Source organism: Piliocolobus tephrosceles, chromosome X, assembly GCF_002776525.5.
Source record: "Piliocolobus tephrosceles isolate RC106 chromosome X, ASM277652v3, whole genome shotgun sequence".
NCBI lineage: Eukaryota > Metazoa > Chordata > Mammalia > Primates > Cercopithecidae > Piliocolobus > Piliocolobus tephrosceles.
The window spans coordinates 71,890,092-71,906,321 of NC_045455.1; the positions used below are offsets into that span (position 1 = coordinate 71,890,092).

Here is a 16,230-nt window from a genome sequence, read left to right on the forward strand (position 1 = left end):
TTCTCTAGCACTCCTGAATTTAGCTTCTAGAGCTCAATGTAACGTAACTACCGTTTATTTAACTACCTGTGTAAAGCAGAGGTGCTGTAGACAAGCAAAGAAAAAGATGCAGAAGACACTTCCATAACATTTACACAATTATACTGAGGCTAAGGCAAACACCCACATAGAAAGTAAAGAAAGCTTGAAGCAACTAGTGGTAGAATGTAAGGAAGAGATACACAGCAGGTCATTAAATTGTTAAAACCGAGAGAAGAGGAAATGACTGGAAGTGGGCAGCATAGGAAAAAAGATGAATTAAAGATCATGTTGACATTTTCAGTCTTGGTAACTAGATGCAATTAGGGAACACAGGAGGAGACGACAACTTCATTTCCACACATACATAATTATAACAGCATCTTAATTGGAATGATAGATTGATGAGCTCTAGATGAGTTAATATTCTCTAGAAAAAAAGCTAATCCTTGAAGACTTAAAACTTATTTAAAAAGAATGACATTCCCTTGTCTTGCTGTGTGAATGTATGAAGTACACACAACCTTTTGTTATTCTGCATTACAACTATAATATATCCTTTGTATGATGACCTGTGCACAAAATTTTAAATGCTAATTATTGTACAATACAGTGCTATCTTCAGAAATTAATGAAGTAAACATCTGGCCACCCTTTCACTGAATTTCTCAGAACGCTAGGCATTTTCTCCTTTACTACTCTGATTCTATTTCTCAATACCCCACAGCTACTTTTTTAGATTCCGGTCTCATTCCTTTTGCCTTTCTTAATTTGTATTAACCATATCTTTCCTTTTTCTTACACTTTTAAAATACATCTTAGATTTGGTACCAATGGGGCCTGGCTTTTCACTATCACTAACAGCCAATAAGCAACACCTTTTCCAGGTTAAGAAAACCAATAAAATAATATCAATATTCAACTGTTGGCTCTTGTTGGTTTTATTTTGTTTTCTTTTTGTGACAGGGTTTTGACCTGTCACCCAAGCTAGAGTGTGGTGGCATGATAATGGCTCACTGCAGCCTTGACCTCCTGGGCTGAAGTGATCCTCCCACCTCAGCCTCTGGAGTAGCTGGGACCACAGGTGCCCATTACCATATCTAGCTAACATTTATTTTTATTTTTGTAGAGACAGGGTCTCACTATGTTGTCCCAGTTGGTTTCCAACACCTAGACTCAGGTGATCTTCCTGCCTTGGCCTCGCAAAGTGCTGAGATTACAGATATAAGGCACCGCAACAGGCCTTCTTTTAATTCCTATTCATACTTCCCCTAACTGAAAAACTGAGTTCAAAAACCATTAGATGAAGCCAAACAACATAGGTATCTTCTTCAGAGTGGGTTGGATAGGATGGTCGTGTCCAAATGGGGTGAAGAGGATGTCACTGGAGTGAAGCAGGCAAGCAGGGGCAAGGTATCAGCGCCCAATCAGGTAAGGAGGGCATCGCTATAAAGGAGTGGCTCAGTAAGAAGTGTGTCAGAGCCTAGCAGGTGAGAGCATCCACATATAGGAGGACAACCTGAAACAGGATGCTGGACCCTTAGTGGGGTAAGGAGGCATTCCTATGGAGGAGGGGAGAAGCCTCAGAACCAGAATGGAAGCCTGAACAGGGTGAGAAGGGTGTCCCAGTGCAGGACAGCGAAAGTGGCAGTACACTGAGGGGAGCTACAGCCCAAGCAGAGTGAGTAGGGCGTTTGCACAAGGAGAGGGGAACAGATTGAACAAGTAAGAACAGAGGCCCAAACAAATAAGTAAATATATTAAGGACAACAGGAACCAGGTTTCTCACTTTTGGAAAAGTAGTACCAGTAAGAAAAGGAAGAAAACTGGAACAAAGCATGTGGTATTTTACTGGAACGGGATATATTAGTGCAAACTCATTTCAATAAATGTAAATATAGAAATATAGATGTAAAGAGGGATGTGTGTGGGGTGTGTGTGTATGTACATATGCTCCCTAGCTCGGTTCACTGAGAAGGCCTTGGAAGCAGCAATAAGCATTTGGGGTATCCAGATCTTAGTTTCTAAATATCATTCTCCCCTAAAAGGAACCATGGCCAACTCCTTGGAGAAATGGCTAACTCCAGGGCTTAGGCAGAAATGTACAAGATGAGTCTAAAACATCTCTCTATGTCAAAAAATAACAAGTGCTCAAAGAATGATGAAGACATGTCAAAAGGGCACAAATATTTTATCATTAATTTATCCTCACATATTAATCTTTCCATCACTCACTTATTACTTCCATGGGATAAGTTCCTAGCAGTTGATGGAATTAAAGAAACAAAGAGAAATTTATGGAATTGCTGGGTCAAAGGCATGAATATTTTGTTATTAATTTTTCTAGCTTTCTCATTATCCCAGTCCCACTCTAATAGATGAGCTTATTTGTCTGTCTCTCTAGATAATGGCAGCATCAAGAACTGAACAAAATGATTGAGCTGTGAGCTAACTGGCAGAGAAAATAGTGGGATTATTAGTCTATGTTGTTTAGAGCAGGAATATATGTGTATGTTGTACAAGTTATACCCACACATATATATGTTGCCAGACTGCCTTTCAGAAAGTTTGTAACAAATTGAACTCCCACTTCCGTCATCATATCCTCAGTGTAACACTGCTCTAAACTTAGTCAATTTTATAACAGAAAAAAATGTGTCTCATTAATTTTTCGTTTCCATACATTTTATTATTAGTGGGTCCCCACATGACCCAGAATGTTAAACGTGTTTAGAAATAAAGCTACAAATTAAGTCTCTGGGAGAAGCCATATCATCAGTACAGGCTACGTGATTATCAAAATCAGTAAGATACAACGTATATCAAACATTTGGAAAACAAGTATTCTGAGGCAGGACGGTGATGTAGAAAGAAGGCTGCCTTTAAAATTAAACAAGCTAAAGCAAAACTATAATTTTTTTTTTTTTTTGAGACAGAATTTTGCGCTTCTTGCCCAAGCTGAAGTGCAATGGTGCGATCTCTGCTCACTGCAACTTCTGCCCACCCCCTGCCCCCTACCACTGGTTCAAGCGACTCTCCTGCCTCAGCCTCCCAAGGAGCTGGGATTATAGGTACTCACCAACACATCTGGCTAATTTTTGTGTTTTTAGTAGAGATGGGGCTTCACCATGTTGGCCAGGCTGCTCTCGAACTCCTGACCTCAGGTGATCCACCTGTCTCAGCCTCCCAAAGTGTTAGGATTACAGGTGTGAGCCAGCGTGCCCAGCCCAGCAAAACTATAAACTTTATTAAAATGTGGCACACATCAAATGTCCAAAAATACAAAAATAATCCAGGTACATTGATTTAGAAATGTCATATAAATTACTTGATAAAAATGGTCCAAATGTTACCAACTGTCAAAACAAGCTGTTACTCTCATCTTATTCACAACTGGACTCTCTTTTTTGATTATTAAGACAGAACCAAATTCAGGAAGAGCTGCATTCCAAGCTGCATGTCTTTTCCCTCCTCTCTGCCTCTCCCAATCTCTCCACCCACAGCCCCGTCTTCTGGAATGAGCAGCCACGCTATACAGATCTCCCAGTTTCTGGCCTGCGCCACACAGCAAGCTGCTGCTGAGCTTCGGAAGATGTGGTAGGGAGGGGAGGTCCTCCCGCACCACATTACACACAATGCAGTATCTACTATCTGGACCGTGTACTATGCGTGGTTACGACAGCAAGAGAACTCTTATTAACGACATATTCTACATGCATTTGAACCTATGAGGTATTAATACCATCTCCTCAGATGAGGAAACAGAGTAAACAATTTACCCAAAGTCACACAGCTAGTAAGTGACAGGGTAAGGACTAAATCTCAGGCTAATTCACAGGTCCATACTCATAACCAGTATGTTACGCTGCCTTTCTAAAATCTTAGTTGTTTTCGTTTTACCCAAATATACGTTTTTTGTTGCTGTTGTTTTGTTTTTGTTTTTTTGAGACAGAGTCTTGCCCTGTCGCCCTGGCTGGAGTGCAGCGGTGCGATCCCGGCTCACTGCAAGCTCTGCCTCCTGGGTTCACGCCATTCTCCTGCCTCAGCCTCCCGAATAGCTGGGACTACAGGCGCCCGCCACCACGCCTGGCTAAGTTTTGTATTTTTTTTTTTAGAAACGGGGTTTCACCACTGTTAGCCAGGAAGGTCTCGATCTCTTGACCTCGTGATCCGCCCGCCTCAGCCTCCCAAAGTGCTGGGATTACAGGCATGAGCCACCACACCCAGCCTTCAAATATACGTATTTTTTTAACCACAGGTAATCTATTACCTATAAACCTGCAAACTTAGAGGTTAATCTGTCTCTAGGAATCAGTAGTTGATTCTACATTTAAAATATGTGAGTACAGTTTACCTGGTTTGCCCTACATCTTCTCTTAACAGCCCTAGACTTTCAAACGTTCCTTATAAGACATTAATTTTTTTTCCAATTTTCTGATTATCCTAGTCTCACTCCACTGAATGATCTTATTCATCCATGTCTCTCTTTAAGTGCAGCACTAAGAACTGAACATAATGTTTTCACTGTGAGCTGACTGGCAAAGAAAGGAGTAGGATTATCATTCCACTTCATTCTAAACAACAAACATCTATTAATGGAGCCTTTTGTTTATAGGCTCATAAATTTGATGACTCATATTAGGCTCAAAATCAACTAAAGTCCTGATAACCTGGTCACATGCACTGCAGGCCATTCCTCACCCATCCTACACTTGTTTAATAGGGAATTTAGTTAATTCAGTAACAGCAATGAAAACTAAATAAATTAGGAAAGTAAACAAGACAGCCTGGAGAATACAGCCAGGAGACCAACTAGGGAACAAGCTGTTTTCAAGCATTTTCATGGCAGTCTTAGTGTTCTAATTACTATAAGTCTGTTCTCATCACTAAAAGCATCTAGATCTTCTATAAGACTGTGTTACGTTAGGTAGAAAATCTGCTAGACCTGTTGCCTACATATAAAACACACAAACACACACAATCTGCTCCTTGTCTCTGATATTGGTATAGATAGAAACCACTAGATTCCCTTTTAAGAAATTCTGAGGGCCAGGCATGGTGGCTCACCCCTGAAATCCTAGCACTCTGGGAGGCTGAGGCAGGTGGATCACTTGAGGTCAGGAGTTCAAGACTAGCCTGGCCAACATGGTGAAACCTCATCTCTACTAAAAAAAAAAAAAAAAAATTTAGCCAGGCATGGTGGCAGGTGCCTGTAATCCCAGCTACTCAGGAGGCTGAGGCATGAGAATTGCTTGAACTCAGGAGGTAGAGGTTGCAGTGAGCCGAGATCATACCACTGCACTCCAGCCTGGGCGACAGAGTGAGACCGTCTCAAAAAAGAAAATACGGTGGGCTTACTTTTTCTTCCACTGTGGTTGAGGAAATTGATTTGAATAAAATAATTTCAACTCACTTCTACTGAGGTTTTACTTTCAAAAGGATTCAGAGACTAAAATGAGAAAAACAAGGAATATAAGTACCGGCCATGTACCCTAGGGAAGAGATCAAAATGCAACAAAGTAAACCAAAGCCTTAGAACTACATAGAAGAGAGAACAACAAAGAAAGCAAAATCAGACTTTTGTGCTATGTTCTGAAGTTAGCAAAACTAAGCCTAAAGGGGTTAGAAAAATACTTCGCTCTGGTTAGTGGATTTAAAACATAACAATGTTTTAAAACTTTGTCTGTATTAAACACGCAAAATGATTTGTATGGAGAGTGATCTGGAGGGTTACATACCAAGCAGTTACCCATGGCCACCTCTGACGCATGTGAATGGGGAAAACAGAGACCTTTCATTTTGTAAAAATTTAAAAGGAAAAAAAACAAGGAAGTATTACTTATACACTAAAACACACATATAGTATTTCTAAGGAACTTTGGTTGGATCCCTAGAGAAATCAAACAATGCCAGCTCATAAATCAGCCTGGTAATGCACAGAACCACCACCCACCGTCCTCACCCCTACCCCTACACACATCTGCTAACATTTAGGACAACTATACTATCAAAACCAGGACATCCTGGAGAGTGGAAAGGGGGGCATTATTAATAATTGCATAGGGAAACACATAAACTGGGAGGGTTCCAGGCAAACCCGGAGGTTTAGCCACCCTATGTGAATTAGATGCAACTATGCGGACCATCTGCGTTAAACTAAGAAAGAAAAAGACCTTGAGATTTTCCACCAAGCAAGGATTGATAAGGAAAAATTGCAGCATGCCCATTATTGTGTATTTAGCATGCTATCTTTAATATTTTACTTTAGTGATCAAAGTGGTACTTGAGATTTACATGGGTTTCTCTCAGCCTTGTTTCCTTTTACTCTTTTTCCTGTAATCTCTTCCCCCTCCTCCCAAAAACAGATATTATATTTCTCAACCAGGTATTTTCTTTACATAGAGGTTTTCAGGAATATAATATTCATGGTGGGACATGAATATTACATGGAAGAAGAACATTTGAGTTTACAAATATTTTAACAAATGCTAAGCTATTTAATTTGTTTTATAAACATCCTATGGGTTGGGAAGGCATTATTATCCACATTTTACAAACAAGAAGTGTAAGACCCAAAGCCAAACAACAATCAACAGCCATTTAGGACTAGAAGCCAGGTCTTGAGCTCTACAGTGAAGGCATTCCACAATACCATGGGTTCATCATCTAAGTACTTTCTCCTTTAGCCTGCCTTTCTTCAGTGACATACATTCTTGAGATTTTATCTTGGTTGTGGCTCCCATTTCAGTAAAACCTAACATGAAAAACTCTGAAGTTCATTACAGAACAGTAGCTAACAGTTTGCACATTAAAAAGAACTTCACATTGAGGAAAAAAAAAAAACCCATAGATTTCAGTATTATTTTTCTCTTTCAATAAAAGTATAACAACTCAAAAAAACGTGATACATCTACAACTTTACAGGAATACATTCATCTTATAAACTTAAATATACAAATAAATAATAACTATTTCCATATTATCTCAATGGATTATTAATATAAAAGCCCTGCAAAAAGGCAACTTTTAGGATAAGAAATCTAAAGTCAGAAGATTCAGTGACTTATACAAAGTCTCACTTATAGTAAATGATTGAGCTACTACTAGGACCTGCTGGAGTTTTCTGACCAATAAAAGGCCAGAATACAAGCCTGACTCCACTATGAACGTATACTCAATCATTCCCTGAGAAAATGAGATATTATGGTTGGCCCCCTATATCTGAGTGTTCAATATTCGTGGAGTCAACCAACTGCAAAATGAAAATATTTTAAAAATCAGCTGGGCATGGTGGTTCACACCTGCAATGCCCCCACTCTGGGGGCTGAGGAGGGAGGATCCCTTAAGCCCAGGAGTTTGAGACCAACCTAGGCAACACAGGGAGACCCTGTCTCTACGTGGGGGGGTGGAAATTAGCTGGGCGTTGCAGTGCTTGCCTGTATTCCTGGGCAACAGAGTGAGACCCTGTTTCAAAAAAAGAGAGAAAACAAAATAGTAACAACTATTTACACAGTTTTTACACTGTATTAGTTATAAGTAGTCTAGAGATGCTTTAAAGTACACAGAAGGATGTGTGTAGGTTATACGTTAATACTGTGCCATTTTATATAAAGGACTTGAGCATCGTAGATTCTGGTATAGGGGATGGGGCATGCCAGATACCAATCTCCTGCAGGTACTAAGGGACGACTGTACTTGTCCCCACCTAACTTTAGAACACAGTGTCTACTATGCTAAGCACTGTTCTAGACAATGGAGATACAGTAATCATCAAGACAAAAATCCTGACCTGGTAGAGTTTATACTTTAGTAGGTGATACAAACACACAAACAAATATATACGGTATGTCAGATGGGTATAGAAGGAGAACAAATAACAACAACACAAAAGAATGGTGAATAATAAGAGGGTAATGGAGGTAGAGCTTACAGGATGCTATTTTACATATGGGGGCCAGAAAATTTCAATGAGCTAAAATTGTGAACAGAGACCAAAAAGAAATGTGGGAGTAAGCCATGGGGATTACCTAAAGGGAGAGTGTTCCAGAGAGAAAAAACAGAAGAACAGCAATTATTAAGTTTGAGATGCTTCTGCAAAATCCAAGGACAGAGTCCAAACATCAATGATACAGTCAAAATCATGAATGTGGAGAGACAGAGAGGTGTGTAAATACATTGTTTGAATTTTACTTATTTTCAGTTGAAATGAACATTTATTGAGTCCACATTAAATAACACAGAGCTAAGAAATGCTCCTGCCCCATCCATGCACAATTCACATCACCCAACCCAGGATCGACGTCTTGCTGTTTCTCCTCAGCTAGGTACATCCTACATTTCACTAGCTTTCCTACCATTATGCAATCTCCTATAGTGGAGTGACAGGCTTGTCTTAAAGCTCAGAAACTTCTTAGAAAGTAGTGGATAACAGAGTGACAGTCACAGCTAACGAAAAATTTGCTTTATTTAAACATGTGCTGAGATGGACTCGTTGCTTCCTGTGAATTTGCTAAGCTTGTCTGTCACTCTAATCATGGGCTCTTTGGAATAAACAGCATTCATAATAATCTTCACTCGTGGCCGGGCGCAGTGGCTCCCGCCTGTAATCCCAGCACTTTAGGAGGCCAAAGTGGGCGGCTCACTTGAGGTCAGGAGTTCGAGACCAGCCTGGCCAACACGGTAAAACCCCGTCTCTACTAAAAACACAAAAATTAGCCAGGTATGGTGGTGCACATCTGTAATCCCAGCTACTCAGGAGACTGAGGCAGGAGAAACACTTGAACCCAGGAGGTGGAGGACGCAGTGAGCCGAGATCATGCCACTGCACTCCAGCCTGGGCGACAGAGTGAGACACTGTCTCGAAATAATGATAATACTAACCTTCACTCATGTCATAATTGTCACTCACAAGCTCTCTGAAATGGATTATAATCAGCTATGGCCTCAGCAGCTTCTTCCACAAAGCTAGAGTTGGCTGACTCCACATCAGTAGAGAATTCCAAAGCCTGCGTGTTCTGTGGTTGGCTCTAGGTCCGTGGTCAAGTCTAGGTTAACGGTTAAATCTTGGTCTGTGGTTAACTCTAGATCAGTGGTCAATTCTAGTAGGTCAGTGGTTGATTCTGGGAGTAGTGTGGAGAAAGTCACAGCCAGGGCACGGAACACAAAGAAAATCAGGACCTTCCTGAGCATGGTGCCTCCAGGGAGGGCAGAAGTATCTTGAACTATATATTTAAATATCACCTGGTACTTAAAGCCATGAGACCAAATGAGACCACCCAGGAAGTGAAAAGAGAGAAAAGGAAAGAACTAAGGACTGAGTCCTGGGGTCACACAACATTTAGAGACAGAAGATGAGAAGGGGCTTAGCAAGAAACTAAGAAGGAACAGCCAATGAGGGGAGAGGAGAAGAGATGTGTCCTAGAGTAAAGTGGGGAAAAAAAAGTTTCAGGAAAAAAGTGATCAACTATGTCAAATTCCACTGAAGTTCAAGTAAGAGAGCTGCTAGTTGACTCTTGGATTTAGGAATGTGGATGTGGCAGACTATAGAAAAGGAACATGTGCTCGCCTCAGCAGCATATACTAAAATTGGAACAATACAGAGAGGATGAGCATGGCCCCTACACAAGGATGACATGCGAATTCAGAAGTATTCCATATTTTGAAATAAATACATAAGGAACACAAAATTTTCTTGCAGCAGCTTCCATCAACAGGTGGAGTCTTGTTTTCCCACAATTGAATCTGGCTTGGCCGTGTGAGTTGCTTTGGTCAAAAGGACTTTAAGCAAACGTGACACAAGCACAGGCTTTCAAAGTGCTTGTGCGCTGGGGCTTCGTTTCTCTTTTGCTACTAGAACTCTTTCACCATCATGTGAATGAGCTTGCTAGAGGTGAAATAAACAGTCGGTGCCCCTGCTGATGTCAAATCAACCACCACACACAAGTGAGGTCACTCTCGCCAGGAAGGCCACCCAGGCCAGCCCCAACCAGAATTGATCCACAGAATTATGAGTAAATAAAATGGCTTTTGTTCTAAACCATTAAGTTTTGGGATGGTTTGTTATGAAGCAAAAACTAATTGATAAAGAGGAAGATACCAGTAACAGACAAGAGCTGTTTCAATGGAATCATGGGCATAGGAATCTGACTGGAGTTGGTTAAGAATGAATGGATGGAAAGAATAGAACACAAGGCCTCCAGCTGACACTAGCTGAGCTTTAGAGGCTTTCCTTTCTAACAGGGCTATTTCCTCAACCAGAAAACTATGTCGTTACACTGTTTTCTACATACTCCCTACCCACTTCCAAAGCACCTATAAGTAGGCCCAGTGGTAGAGTGGCAAAGTCCTACTGCAAGCACTTTCCCTGGTGCATCCAGTTATACCCAACCCAAGCACACCTGCTCATGGAGGCAGACAGGTTGGAGGGGTGAAAGAACTACATACTCTGCTGTTTCACTGCCATTAAAGTAAACCAATAAACTTGATATTATATTTATACCACCTGTCACTAGGAGTGTGGTTGTGGGGATGTGTGTATTGCACGGATGTCTCCTTACAGGGTACCTAACCATCTCCTGACAAGCCTTGACATGTTCATTACTTGTCATTTTCCAAGTAAATTCTCTGATCAGAAATTATAATCACATTTAAAAGTATTTATAAAAATTTCAAAAATAGCTTTTCAAAATGTCAAGAATATCTAAATAACTTACTTGGCAATCCGCAGTTTTCCAACTTCACCTCTTCCAGGGGCTTTAGCCCATTGCTGTGACAAATATTTGGGAACCTAAAACAAAGTAAAACACTAATAAGACTATTTTAGATGATAACAGATCTTTTCAAACATAAAACGATATACTGCTTCTATTTTTATTTTCTGCCTCTAATAAGGGATCATTATCAAGTTATCACTGTATGTTTTATACTACATGAAATACGAAGACACATAAAAAATGATTTTAGTGCCGGGCGCGGTGGCTCACGCCTGTAATCCCAGCACTTTGGGAGGCCGAGGCGGGCGGATCACAAGGTCAGGAGATGGAGACCATCCTGGCTAACACAGTGAAACCCCGTCTCTACTAAAAACACAAAAAACTAGCCGGGCGCAGTGGCGGGCGCCTGTGCTCCCAGCTACTCGGGAGGCTGAGGCAGGAGAATGGCATGAACCCGGGAGGCAGGGCTTGCAGTGAGCCGAGATCTGGCCACTGCACTCCAGCCTGAGCGACTGAGTGAGACTCTGTCTCAAAAAAAAAAAAATGATTTTAGCTCTCAAAAGAGCTTAATCGAGGTGGCAACACAAAACTAACATAGGTCAAAAAATCTAATAATAATAAAGCACTAACTTATCTTCCCAAGTCAGTCCAGTTAAAGGTCACAGAAGAGAAAGATGACCAGAAAAGGCTTCTCAGAAGAGAACAGCACTGACTACAGTAATAGCATGATTTAGAAACACCACTGGGCTTAAGATTATTTCAAAAGTCAAGTTTTATTATGTAGAAAATTGTAACTTTGACTACTGTGAAGAAGAAGCTGCTAATATAAAGGGTTATCAAACAGCATAGCTAACATTTATATAATCCTGCCTTCCTGACACTGTTGTAAGCACTTTATATAGATTGACACATTTAATCCTCACATCTCTATGGAACAGTTCTATTACCCCCATTTTACAGATGATGAATCTGAGGCACTGAGGGACTATACAATTTACTCAAGGTTATATAATTAGTAAAGATGGAGCTAGGATTCTAACCCAGGCAGTCTGCCTCCAGGGACTGTGTTTTTAACCAACACACCATATTGTGTCTGTAACTGGATACATGCAATCAAAAGGACTTTAATTCTCAAAAAGGAGAAGTGGATGATATATGCTGAATCCCTATTATATAACTTATCTATCTCATTTCTTCTAAAAAGTAATTTGGACTCGAATCAGTGCATACCTTGAAAGCTATCCTATTATTAGGAGTAAATGAGATACACCAAGTACGAAGCATAATGCCTTACACAAAGCAAGTACTCAGTGTCAGGTGTCATTATTTTTTCATGATAAATTTGGAATGATAGTCCAGCTGCCAAAGCTGAGAAGGAAAGAAATTCTACCTAGCAAGACAAAAAAACACCACTTGACCACTAGTCAAATAAATTGCAGTACCTTGGAACAGCAAAAATTCAGGAATTGAAGGGTGAAAAGAAGCCCCCAATGGTATCTGTTCACTTACGTACGCACTCCTCACACTAAAACTTACTGAACAGGGCTGGGCGTGGTGGTTCACGCCTGTAATCCCAGCACTTTGGGAGGCCGAGACGGGCAGATCACGAGGTCAAGAGTTTGAGGCCAGCCTGGCCAACATGGTGAAACCTCACCTCTAATAAGAATACAAAAATTAGATCGTGCCAGAGCAAGACTCCATCTAGAAAAAACAAATAAATAAAGTTACTGAACAACTATTAAATATTATGGGTTCACCGGGCGTGGTGGCTCACTCCTGTAATCCCAGCACTTTGGGAGACCGAGGAGAGCAGATTACTTGAGGTCAGGAGTTCGAGACCAGCCTGGCCATCGTGGCAAAACCCTGTCTCTACTAAAAATACAAAAATTAGCAAGACGCAGTGGCACATGCCTGTGGTCCCAGCTACGAGGAAGACTGAGGCACAAGAATCGCTTGAACCCAGGAGGTGGTGGTAGCAATGAGCTGAGACTACTCCACTGCACTCAAGCCTGGGTGACAGAGAGAGACTCTGTCTCAAAAAAAAAAAAAAAAAAAGAGACAATATACTTGAGTCAGTCAGGTACCATGCTAAACATCCATTATCCCGTTTCATCCTTCCAATCACCCTACAAAATCACATTCTCCTCACCCTACAGATGAGAAAACTGAGGTTCAGAGGGCTGAAATAACTCAGGTAGCCAGGATCAGATTCAAGACTCAACTCCAGACAGGTCTTTTGCTTTCTTCACTAGACCATACTACCTCTCAGGAGGGTATATGTGCTAAAGAAGAGTATGTAATAGATCTAAGGGAAAGAGGATTTTGAAGATTCCATATCTCAACAGAACTTCCACTACACTGTACTCCATTCATCCAAACAAGCTAAGAGGATTTGGCAAACTCCTTATGATAACTGTATCTACCCACTCGGTCTCCTTTGATTACAGGTGACAGAAAACCCACTTAAAAGAAGATTTAATGTGACAAATAACAAAAAATTCCAGAGGTAGCTTTAAAGTGGCTTCATTAAGGGCTCAAATAATGTCCCCAGGACTCTTTCACTATTTCTTATCTATCACCTCAGGTAGCAAGATGGCAGAGGCAGCTCCTGAAGAGCACAAGTCTCCTTCCCAGAAGTCCCTAGCGAAAATTTGTCTTTCATGAAGCTGACAAGGGTGTGTGCCCTTCCTTCGACCTATCACTGTTCCCAGAGATGAGATACTTCACTGGTCAGGCTGAGTCAATGACATCTTTGGGGAAGGGTAGTCAACACCACTAAAATCACACAGATTGAAAAGGGGAAGCACTGGTTTCCACAAGCACAGTCAAGATTCTGCAACAATGTCAAAGTAAATGGATACTGGTTAAAGAGGCAAATGTCCACAACATTATCTATTGGACAGCCTACGAATTTCTCATTACCAACAACAGTATCCCTTTCACAATCTGTATTTCAAGCAACCATTCTGAGCACCATCTCCTAAATTCCTAGCTCTCTCCTTAGTACTTTTGTTGTGAATCAGGAGAACCAGGGAGAGACCTTGGGGTGAATACAGGAAGGTATCTTTATTGAGTGCACTCAGACCCAACGGACTTAACATCCAAAGACCGGGCCCAAAACAAAGACAGCACTTGACTTTTATACACACCTTAAAAAGGTGTGGGCTAGCTTGAAGCAGGCTTACAGCGGCGCGAATGCAGGGATACAGAGGCAGGACAAAGACAGTTAATCAAATTGTAACAGGTTCATAACTCAGGATTACACGTGACCGCCGCTACGCAGCCCAGATGTCCACTATCTAGGTTTGCCGAGTGCCTAGCACAGCTTGTTCCATGGCTTTCACTATGGCGCCCAGGTGGCCCGCTCAGATGGTTTATGAACTTCACCCCGCTGATTAGATAAAACAGAAGACTTGAAGTCACCAGTTACAGAGAACAGGAATTTACAAACTGATACCATAAAACAAAGGAAAATTTGTTTTTCTTCTCCCTATGTTGAGGGAGTGCTGGGAGAGTCTCCAGAGCACATTCTTTTGTGTCCTGGCTTCTTAGATAGTATTATCAAGACTTTTCCTGGGTCTGGGCTGTGCCCGCTGCTCCCTCTGGGACAAGTCAGCCTAATACAGGAAAGCTTATTTCTCTTTTTATTTTTCTTTCTTTAATTTCCTGCCTCACTTTGACTCCCAACAATTCTTCTAACCCTTCAATTCGCTGACTCTAATTAACATCTTCTCACTGTCCCCCATCTGCTATGTCCTCATTTCTCTCTTTAATGAAACTAGATTCCATGGTCCATCACTATAATCATTCCTTTACCTCTATCTTCCTCCGTCATACTGGCCTGGCAGAACCTTAATCCTGATTAAAGCCAATCTCTACTTTTCTTTATTAATTTATAATTTATCCAAGGTTTTATTTTATTGTGTTATGCCACTTCTCTGCCACACTTGCACCTGAGCAGCTGAAGGGACGCTCACGATCATGCTAGCTGGTCTCACATTAAATACATGACTACAAACATCAAGTAAGCCCTTAGTGACACCTGGCAAGTTAACTACATCTCCCTAGTCGATTCAGTTCCTCACTCCTGATTATTCAAATGTTCTCTTTTCACTTCTCGAACCTACACCTCTTCCTTCCTCCTCCCTCTGTGCTAACCTGACTTCCTCTTCCACTGAGAAAAAGCAAACCATCAAATCTAAGCTTCTACATCTACCACCTAGCCACAGTTGGATCCTTTTACTCGCTTTACCCTCTTTAAACAATGCATAAACTATGGCCAATCCCTCCACTTGTGCACTGAATATCTTTCCCTGTTATGTAACTAACCAAGGACATCTTTCCTTCAAGTATATCCTTTCTCTCCTCTATTGCCTTCTTTGCTTAATCATTCCCATCAGCACAATAATGGTAATAATAGCAGCTAAGACAAAGTGCTTACTAAATGTAGCAGGGAGATTTCTAAGATGGTTCCCAACGATCCCCACCTGCTATCAACCCCATCCACTTACTGGTATAATCTCCTCTCCCTCAGTGTGAGCAGTATCTGTGACACAGGGCAAAAGTGACAGGACTTCACTTCTGTTACTGGGTTACATAAGATTATGACTTCTGTCTTCTCTCATTGCTTTCTCAGTCTGCACACTCTGATTTAGAAATCTGCCATATTGAAGAGGCCCACATGGCAAAACAAAAAACAAACAAACAAACAAAAAACACTAATGACCGGCTTTAGCCAAGAGTCAGCTAGGAACTTGGACTCTTAAATCCAACAACCCTGGAGGAACTGAATTCTACCAACCACATGAGCTTGGAAACAATAATTCCCCAGTCAAGACTTCAGATGAGAATCCAACCCTGTCTGATACCTTGACTATCGCCGGTGAGAGACTCTGAGGCAAAGGAGTCAACTAAGCCATGCCAGAGTACAGCCCATAGAAACTGTGAAATAATAAATGCGTGTTGTTTTAGACTACTAAGTCCGCAGTAATAGATTATATACCAATAGATAATACATTAAGCAACAAGCACTCTTCTAAATGCTGTAAATATATTAACCATCTACTTCTCCCACTGTCTTCATTTTACAGATGAGGAAACTAAGGCACAGGAAGGCTTACAAATTTGTTCAAGATCATGCACCTTGGTAAGGGCAAACTTAATAATCCTTTCCACCCAGTGTTTGATTTCTCTGCCTTTTCTTTTCTTTTCTTTTTTTTGAGACAGGGTCTCATTCTGTCACCCAGGCTGGATTCACAATTTTGGCTCACTGCAGCCTCCACCTCCTGGGCTCCAATGATCCTCCCACCTCAGCCTCCCAAGTAGCTGAACTACAGGTTTGCACTACAATGCCCAGCTAAGTTTTGTCTTTTTGGTGGAGACGAGGTCTCATCACATTGCCCAGGCTGGTCTCGAACTTCTGGGCTCAAGGGATCATCTCACCTGAGCCTCCCAAGGTGCTGGGATTACAGGCATGAGCCATCATGCCTGGTCTTCTGCC

At 41.3% G+C, this 16,230-nt stretch overlaps 1 protein-coding gene and 1 non-coding gene across 2 annotated transcripts in view; one reads left to right on the forward strand and one right to left on the reverse strand.

Moving 5' to 3' along the window:
• Positions 1-16,230, reverse strand: part of GTF2F2 (general transcription factor IIF subunit 2) — a 166,550-nt gene that overhangs the window by 138,967 nt on the left and 11,353 nt on the right. Inside the window, exon 2 of the mRNA XM_023187371.3 lies at positions 10,731-10,804. Coding sequence (XP_023043139.1) covers positions 10,731-10,804 — 74 coding nt within the window. The remainder of the gene's footprint in view (positions 1-10,730; positions 10,805-16,230) is intronic.
• On the forward strand, positions 9,578-9,679 carry LOC111523120. Its single transcript, XR_002725446.1, has one exon. It is a non-coding gene; the product is annotated as a U6 spliceosomal RNA (small nuclear RNA).